The sequence below is a fragment of the Oryctolagus cuniculus genome, chromosome 21 (genome assembly GCF_051225735.1).
Source record: "Oryctolagus cuniculus isolate XC-2025 breed Fujian yellow rabbit chromosome 21, ASM5122573v1, whole genome shotgun sequence".
NCBI classification, from domain to species: Eukaryota; Metazoa; Chordata; class Mammalia; order Lagomorpha; family Leporidae; genus Oryctolagus; species Oryctolagus cuniculus.
Window position 1 is genome coordinate 22529601 of NC_142887.1, and position 8940 is coordinate 22538540.

The 8940-nt window shown below is 55.9% G+C and overlaps 1 protein-coding gene across 3 annotated transcripts in view; it reads left to right on the forward strand.

Moving 5' to 3' along the window:
- MYO1H (myosin IH) overlaps window positions 1-8940 on the forward strand; it is a 115945-nt gene that overhangs the window by 105684 nt on the left and 1321 nt on the right. For all 3 annotated transcript variants that reach the window (XM_089322894.1, XM_051835869.3, XM_089322895.1), the window contains 10 exons: window positions 1053-1121; window positions 2918-3002; window positions 3558-3717; window positions 4865-4948; window positions 5981-6074; window positions 6247-6302; window positions 6972-7107; window positions 7395-7465; window positions 7558-7655; window positions 8339-8438. In XM_089322894.1, coding sequence (XP_089179020.1) covers window positions 1053-1121; window positions 2918-3002; window positions 3558-3717; window positions 4865-4948; window positions 5981-6074; window positions 6247-6302; window positions 6972-7107; window positions 7395-7465; window positions 7558-7655; window positions 8339-8438 — 953 coding nt within the window. The remainder of the gene's footprint in view (window positions 1-1052; window positions 1122-2917; window positions 3003-3557; window positions 3718-4864; window positions 4949-5980; window positions 6075-6246; window positions 6303-6971; window positions 7108-7394; window positions 7466-7557; window positions 7656-8338; window positions 8439-8940) is intronic.

The window sequence follows — 8940 nt, forward strand, 5'->3', positions numbered from 1 at the left end:
CACGCGCGCTTTACACCCAGGATCTCACCCGATTCTCTCACCTACAGAGAAGGCAGTGCCATCTCCACTTCACACTCGGGGAAACTGAGGCCCAGATGTACGGGCAACATGCCGAAGGCTGCAGTTAGTAAGCAGCCGAGCCGGGGTCCGAATGTGGTCTGGCGTGTGTCTGCCCTCATCACTGCCATGCCTGCTGGTCTCGTTGTTAATGCCGGCATTGTTGCAGGTTTCATTGTGTAATTTGTTTATTTGAAAGGCAGTGACAGGAGGAGAGCCAGAGATCTTCCATCCAGTGGTTTATTTCCCAGGTGTCTCAACAGCTGGGACTGGGTCAAGCCAAAGCCAGGAGCTCCATCCTGGTCTCCCACGTGGCTGGCAAAGACCCAAGGACTGGGGCCATCACCTGCTGCCTCCCTGGTGTTGTCAGCAGGGAGCTGAGAAGTGGAGATGGGTCTGGAACCGCACTCCCATGGGATGTGGGGGGTCCCAAGTGCTGGCTTAATGCACTGTGCCACAAAGCCTGCCCCTGCTCCTGGTTTGGACCTCTGTGGCAGCGGACACTGCTTACTGAGGATCCATTTGCGGGCAGGTGCTGGCTCAGCTGGGCTGTGGGGCGCCAGATCCGCTCCCAGGGGATGTGACGCTGCTGGTCTTCAAGGCCCTCAATGAACTTGACCTCTGGGGGGGTCCTCAGCAGCTGTGTTGCCTGGAGCCCAGGTCTCCACCCTCTGAGCCTGGACGCCTGGTGGTGGTGACATCACTGTGAAGCCCGTGTATGCCCCGCAGAAAGCAGGCATGAGAATGGAGGTGCCCAGCGTGGGTCTGGGGGCTCTGGGCTCTGGGTCATCAAAGGCAGGAGAGAGACTCCAGTTACGGGAGGGCAGCTGGGACCAGGGGTGGTGTCACCTGCCGCTCTCACATCTGTGATGCTTAACCGAGACCCTCCCTCCTCTGTGGGCCCGAGGGCCATGGCTGATGTCCCCTCTGGAGGGCACAACCACACAGACACATGAATGAAAGCTATTTGACCAAAACTTTTGCTTTATTTTAAGTCGCAAGAATCCAAGCCACATACAAAGGCTGCCTGGGAAGGAGAGACTATGTGAAAAAAAGACAAGCAGGTGAGAGTTCAACAGGAAGTTGTCAGCTGGCGCTGGGCCAGCCCCGTGCCCTTCCCTCTTTTCCACGTGGCCCCTGGGGCCATGGGCGCTTTGGGTTCTCTCTCGTCAGTCCCTGAAACTGCAGGGCAGGGCTGCCTCGAGTTCCAGTTCTGGGGCCTCTTCTCATTTTTTACCGTATCGACTGGAGATTGTTTTGTTTCATCCATAGCACAGACACATTTAAATTTTTTTTTAAGATTTATTTACTTGAAAGGCAGAATTACAGAGATCCATCTTGTATCTGCTGGTTCACTCCCCAAATGGTTTGTGTCCCAGGTGTCCCCAGCAGCTGGGACTGGGCCGGGCTAAAGCCAGGAAGTTCATCCTGGCTTCCCACGTGGCTGGCAGAGACCCAAGTACCTGGGCCTCTTCTGCTTTCCCAGGTGCATCAGCAGGGAGCTGGGGCAGAAGCAGAGCAGCCAGGGCTTGCAGTGGCACTCAGAGGGATGCTGACCTCACAGCTGTTGGCTGAACCCACTCCACCGGCCCCTTAATTTATTTTTAAAGCCACACAGATGTGTGTGGACTTTGCTGTTCATTCCTGCACAGGGTTCTGTTAGCTCACATCAGCAAAGCAGTCCACACTGAAGACTTGAGTCGTCTCTGTCACAGCGACCCCACTCTGCTGTTGTCACACGGAAGCAGCAGGCAGCACACAAGTGAACAGGTGCGGCTGTACTGCAGTACAGTTGCGTCAGAAATGGGCAGCCAGCCCTGGTTGTGTGAGCCTGGCCCACCCTCCCTATCCGGAGGCTCAGGCCTCCATAGATTCAACGGAGGAATGAAAATACATTTTTAAAATAAACTGCATCTGGGGCTGGCGCTGTGGCACAGCAGGTTAAGGCCCCAGCCTGTGGTGCCGGCATCCCATATGGGTGCTGGTTCGAGTCCCAGCTGCTGCACTTCCGGCTCTCTGCTATGGCCTGGGAAAGCAGTAGAAGATGGCCCAAGTGCTTGGGTCCCTGCACCCGCATGGGAGACCCAGAAGCTCCTGGCTTCGGATCAGCTTAGCTCTGGCCGTTGTGGTCATTTGGGGAGTGAACCAGCAGAATGGAAGACCTCTCTCTCTCTCTCTCTGGCTCTACTTCTCTCTCTAACTCTTTCAAATAAATCTTTTTTAAAAAAAATAAACTGTATCTGTACTGAACATGTGCAGAATGTTTTCTTATTTTAGTATTTTCTCTTTCCCTAAACAGCTATTTCTATAGCATTTTCATTGTACCAGGGGTCATTAAGTCATCTAGAGTTGACGTAAAGGATTCGGTTGGCTGGGTGCAGGTTATAGGCAAACACTGGAGCCCTGGGAGTGGGGGTGCCCTGGCCCCAAGCCCCTGTGAGCACCGAGGGACATTTGGGGGCGTCCAGTTGCCAGTTTGCTTCTGTAACACGAACAGTGCTCCTGTGGGGAATCAAAGCACCCCAAAACCTGAAAAACATTCAGCTGTGGGGAGGTGAGGCAGCATCCGGTGTTTGTGTCCTCATTCTGAAATGTCACCAACTGAGTGGGAGGAATCGCTGCATGAAATGAACCAAACACAGTGGGGAGCTCCCCGACCCCGTCACAGCGGCCACCCCCGCTCCCTCCTGTGGTCTCGGGCTTCCCAAGGCACTCTCTGCCCTCCTGTCCCCCCGCTCAGCTGTCCGTCCCGGTGCCTGGGCGGGCATCAGGCGTGTACCAAGTGCGTGGGTGCTTCTGGAAAAGCCTTGTTTGCCCACCGTTGTGCTCGCCTTGTAACACCAGCAGTGACCTCTTTCAGCCATCAAACTAGAAGCCCACTGGCGGGGAGCCCTGGCCCGGATGGAGACGCACAGGAGGAAGTGGGCCGTGCAGATTGTGAGGAAGTGAGTCCTTGCATATGGCGGGGCGAGGTCGCTGGAAGCTGGCGCACTGTGGGGGATGCCAGGGGCTGAGTCTGGGGGCCTTCTGGATGCTGTTCCCCTTGGGGTGCTATGAGGAATTCAGGTCCATGTCCGGGCCTAGAGCTCCTCATCTCGGTGACAATCACAGCCCAGTACAGTTGCTCCTCTTCCCGTTGCCCCAGTCACTCCAGGCAGGCGGAGTGAGTGGCTCTCCTGGGCTGGCCTGAGACAGCAGGGTAGGGTGTGGACTGCGACACAGTGGGGAGGCTGGGTCCGCTTCCAGGGGTGGTCACTGTTCTGCTCTATTTGACTGCTGCTGTGAAGGGAGGGCCTGGCTGGTGCTGCCAGCCTGGCCCTTCAAGCTGAACTCTGCCTCTTTTGTAATGGTACTCATATTTTTGATTGGCAAGACATCCAAGCTACGCAAAACAAAAAGCGAGTGAAACGAGGTGTGCCTTTGGGGAAGCTTTGGCCTGTAGGCGCCGCTGCACTCCCACCGCCGCCTCCCCGCCAGGCTACTAAACTCTTCCTTGGCAGGTTCATCAAGGGCTTCATCCACCGCAAAGAGCCCCTCTGCCCAGCCGACGAGGACTTCGTCCTCCTCGTGCGCAAGAACTACATTCTGAACCTGCGGTATCACGTCCCCAAGACCGTCTTGGACAAGAGCTGGCTGAGGCCGCCCGGCATCTTGGACAATGTGAGGACTAAACTGGGAATCCGAGGCTGCATGGGGCCCAGCGTCCGCCTTTCTCTCTGCCGCCCCCTCAGCACAGCAGTGCCCGGTAAAGGCTCTGGCCCAGAGGTTAAGATGGCCGTGTCTGCTATCAGAGGGCCTGGGTTCCAGTTCAAGCTCCAGCTCCCCGCTAATGCAGACCCCCGGGGTGCTGGGGGTGGCTGGGGAAGTTGAGTCCTTGCCTCTCATGTGGGAGCCCTGAATTGAGTTCTGACTCCCAGCTTGGCCTAGCCCGGCCCTGGCTATTGCAGACTTTTGAGGAGTGAATTAGTGGCTGGGAGCTCTATTGCTTAAATAATAATAAAAATTAAGAGATTTAGCTCCTCAGGATTGGTGATATCCCTACGTATATCATAAAGCTGAGGAGGTCCATTTACATACTTCTGAATGACTTCCCTCGGGATGTGCCCTTCCAGCTGGGTTAGAGACCCTGGCCTAGGACAGGGTTTCTCACAACAGTCCCAGGCCTCTCCATCTTGAGAGCATATAGTGGGGGCTACGGGCAGATTCCTGGGCTTCATCCTGGCCCTACTGAGCCAGAATCTCCAGGAAGCTCCTTAGAGCCAGCTCCGTGGATGTCTCCTAAACATACTCCAGTTTGAGGACCACTCGTTACCCAATGGCAACAAGAGCAAGACTGGAAGTTAGCTGCTTGCTCTGGCTCTAAAAGCTACAGTAGTTGTATACTTGAAATCCAACAGAATTCAACTGTATTCTTTTAAGATTGTATTTATTTGAGAGGTATAGTTACAGAGAGAGACAAAGGTCTTCCATCTGCTGGTTCACTCCCCAAATGGCCACAACGGCCGGAGCCGAGCCGTTCCGGAACCAGGAGCTTCCTCGGGGTCTCCCACGCAGGTGCAGGGGCCCAAGGACTTGGGCCATCTTCTACTGCTTTCCCAAGCCATAGCAGAGAGCTGGATCAGAAGTGGAGCAGCCGGGACTCGAACCGGCGCCCATATGGGAATGCAGGCACAGCAGGCGGTCCTTGAACCCACTAAGCCACAGCACTGGCCCTCACCTGTATTCTTAAAGCCTTTGGTTTGGCTGCCAAATCCCAAGACAGGGCGGTCAGTGAGGCAGGTGCAAAGCAAGTGTGTTCTCCACGCAGGTTTCCACTCTGCTCAGGAAAATGTGCACGAGGAACCTGGTGCGGAAGTATTGCCATGGGATCACGGCCGAGTGGAAAGCGATGGTAGGGATGTGACGCTGGCAGGGTGACGCAGGGCCCGAGCGTGGGCCCTGCACATGGACTTGGGAGCGTCAGGAGTCCTGGTCCACCCTTTCAGCCCCAGGCCCAGGGCTGTGCTAGCCCCATGCTTGCCTTGTCGATGAGTTGAGGATAAATGCACGTAGACCTTGGTGAGCATTGGCTGTTGCTGCCATCAGCATCACTTGTTGCCATGGGAACACAACCCAGATGGCCCCTGAACCGCAAAAACACAGGACCCCTTCTGCTGCAGGTCTTTGCTGTAAAGGGCCAATGTTTCAGGCTCTGTGTCAGTCACAGAGCACGAAAGCAGCCGGCCACACTCAACATGTCAATGGATGGCACGGCTGTGTGCCAACGTTTACAGACAGCAGGCTGCGTTGGGCCAACAGGCTAGTTTGCCGATCTCTGACCTAGAAGAAAGAAAACTGCTCTCTGAGGGACTGAAAACGACTTTGAGGAAGCAAGCAGGAGCACCCAGCGCCCACTGCTGGCTGTATGACGTTTAGGGCACTGCACTGACTCCCCTGCCCATCCCCTGGCTCCTGGAGTTAGGCAGCAGTGTGTGATACTGTGGGTCCCCAGTTCCCTAGCCCATGGACGGTGTTTGGTGCAGCCCTTAGGCTGCTCCTTAGCCCACCTGCACCCAATTCCAGCTTCCTGCTGATGCAGCCCCTGGGAGGCAGCAAGCAGTGGTTCAAGTACGTGGGTCTCAGACTCCAACATGAGACAGCTGTGGCCTGGCCCAGCCTTGCTCACTGCAGACATCCAGAGAGTGAACCAGTGGGCTGGGGGAGCGCTCTCTCGCTCGCTCGCTCTCTCTCTCAAATGCAGAACATGAGACTTTGCTCCTTGGGATCCTTGCTGGGGGCTCGGGGGGGGGGGGTTCACTTAGAGCACTTCCTGGCTGTTGCAGCCATATGGGTGAACCAGTAGACGAAAGATCCCTTGTCTCCGTGCCTTTCAAGTGAATGTTAGAGCTCCGTGGCTATGGGTTTTGTGCCTTTGTCTTCCTAGATGCAGCAGAAGGTGGTCGCTAGTGAGATATTCCGGGGAAAGAAGGCAGGCTATGCAGAAAGCTTAACTCGGCCCTTTGCCAACAGTCGGATAGGTACGTGCTCTGATCCGTACGCCACCCACCTTCCCAAGTCCACCTTCAGAAGCACGGTTCTGCAGCACTTCCCCATGGCCGTCTCCCCAGCTGGCCTCGGCACAGAGAGCAGTGGTTTGTCCACGGGGCTGGGGTTTAGCCGTGACTCATGGTGTTCTGGTTCCCTCCCTAGAGGAAGGAGACATTAACCCCAAAGTGCTTCAAGTGATCAGCAACGAGAACCTCCAGGTAAGGGAGTGTGTGTGTGTGTCCTCAGCCTCAAACAGGATTCCCTGCTTGAGGGTGAGAACAGGTGTGTGTTCTCCGTGAAACCTGTCTTGGAAGCGCTGTTTAAATACGGGGTGCAGAGCTCTACCTGACACTCTGGGTATTGACTATAGATGACCTATGACCATTCCACACCTCCTGCTGCTCTTACTAGGGCCTTCCTCCATCACCCTAGAAGCTGAGTTAGCCATGAACTCGATCACAAAATAGCCCTGGATTAGTGAGGCACCGGGTGCTGACGCTGGCTTCCCAGTAGCAGGGAGACGCCGAGCCGGTCCCTGAAGCTTGAAAACAAGGTCACCAAGAGGCTCAACGAGGGGCACAAAGTGCTTTGGCTGCTGCCTGGCCTGGGGCGCTGGTGTGCTTTGGGGCCTCCCTCTCCCCTTGGCCCTGGAGGACAGAAGCCTGGGCGAGTGGATCTATGTCCCCTCCAGGAGCAGACCCAGGAGGCAGGTGGCCGTGCCTCTGACTTCTTCAGGGGGCACCTCAGTCGGGCAGAGCTGGGGAGCGAATCTTCCAGGGCGAGCTAGGCAGAGAAATGATCGCGTGTGCAGCCTCTCTGACCACCCAAAGCCCCCCGCCCGGGGTCTGAGCACAGAGAAACCCCATGGTGACGTCCCCTCCTTGCAGTACGCCGTCCCGGTCACCAAGTATGACAGGAAAGGCTTCAGGGCGCGGCAGCGCCAACTCCTCCTGACGCAGAAGGCAGCTTATGTGGTGGAACTGGCCAAGGTCAAGCAGAAAATAAACTACGCGGCACTCAGAGGTAGGACACAGCCCTGGCTGGCTCGATGGCTGCTCAACCCGTCAGGAAGTGGCCTGCAGTGGCAGACCCGAGTGTAGGGGGCTCCTGCGCCCAGGGCTGCCTGTCTTCTAGCACAAGGATCGAAACCAGCCCCCGCTGCCCTCAAGCATCCGGGCGGGACAACAGTCACCTTCCACACCGGCCTGTTTTTATCACCTCACGCCCACCGGTGGCCTTAGCTCTGGAGCCTGCCCTTGCTCCTCTCGGGTAGAGGTCAAGCTGGCCCCTAACTTGGGATCTGTCCTCAGGTGTCTCCACCAGCAACTTGAGTGACGGAATCTTCGTCATCCACGTCTCACCCGAGGACAGCAGGCACAAGGTAAGTGGCGGCCACCACGCGCCCTCCACCTTTATGCATTTTCCTTCTGAGCCTCAAGTGCTGACCTGCCGTGCGGTCTGCTCTCCACCCAGGGGGACGTCATCTTACAGTGTGAACACGTGTTTGAAGCCGTCACCAAGCTCGTCATGCTGGTTAAGAGGGAGGACCTCGTGAACGTCGTCCAAGGAAGGTAGGCGCCTCTGTCTTCACGTCAGTGTTCATAAACAGGTCAAGGAAGTTGCGACCGTGAACTTCCTCCACCCACGTCGGCCACCAGGGGTGGGGCAGGTGCACCCCCTGGGCCAGCCAGCGCAGGTGAGGGACACTGCTGGGCTCCAGCTGCCGATGGAGCAGGAGTCTGAGCACACAGGGCTGCCACACCCAGTCTGCTTATCGATTTGGAAACTCGAGATTTCTGAAATTTCTCTAGGGTATCAAAAATACCTGGCACACAGAATTTAATACTGTTTTTTCATTCTCGTTCCACTCTCTCAGGTTAGGCAGGTGGGAACAAAGTGGCAGAGCTGGAGGGGAGGGCCCCTGTGGGTTCTCAGGCTCAGCCCTGACCACGGGAGGCCCCATCAGAGCCACAGCTTCTCTCCCCTGCTCCGTGACTGTGTCCAGCACATGGCTGCCTTTACAACCTGACGTATGAACGTGGAGCTGTTTGTTTCACCGGGGGAACACTTAATCCACTCTAAATTCAGCAGGAAGAGGCACGGATGGCTCCTTGGACATCAGACTGACCCTTGGAACACCTGGTGGACTAAACGGATTTTAGAGAATCTAGATCAGTTACCTGGCTATAGAAATGGCTATTTCTTTTGATCAACTGTGATTCAATATACCAGTAATGTGTCCCTCTATTTCAAGTTTACAGTTTTATATTAGTCCTGGAAAAGAAGGCACAATAGTTTTTGACACTGGACCGGAAGAACAGATCTACAAAGATAAAAACGGACAGTTGACAGTGGTGAGTGGCTGGGCGTGGGGAGAGGCAGGCAGGGTTAGAATGCTCTCCCCTTCAGGGCTGTCGAGTGAGCCCATCTCCCCTCCACTGATGCTGTGTCGCAAAGGCGGGAGGAAACGGAGGGCAGAGGTGTGGGGCAACACTGAATGGAACGGTGCCCGTGTGTGCTCAGGGAACCTCAACTTTAAATGCCGAAGTCCAGATGTTCAGAGGCTGACCTCTGCCCTATACTTGTGACAGTGGCTCTCAAACTGGTCCCCAGACACTGTGAGCTCTTTGGGCATCGGCCCAGCCAATCTTTGCAGTGCACCTTGGATTTACAGAGCACTGCTGTTTGAGGTGCTGATAGCTCATACACGTTTAAACATCAACGTAAACATAACTGCCCCTTCAGGGACAGTCAGCTGAGGGGCTGTCCTTGGCAGTCGTCCACGTCACTCTGCCTGACAGGTGTCATCAGGGAGCCACTTTCTACACCTGCCTTGGCTCGTGTCTCTAATGCTAG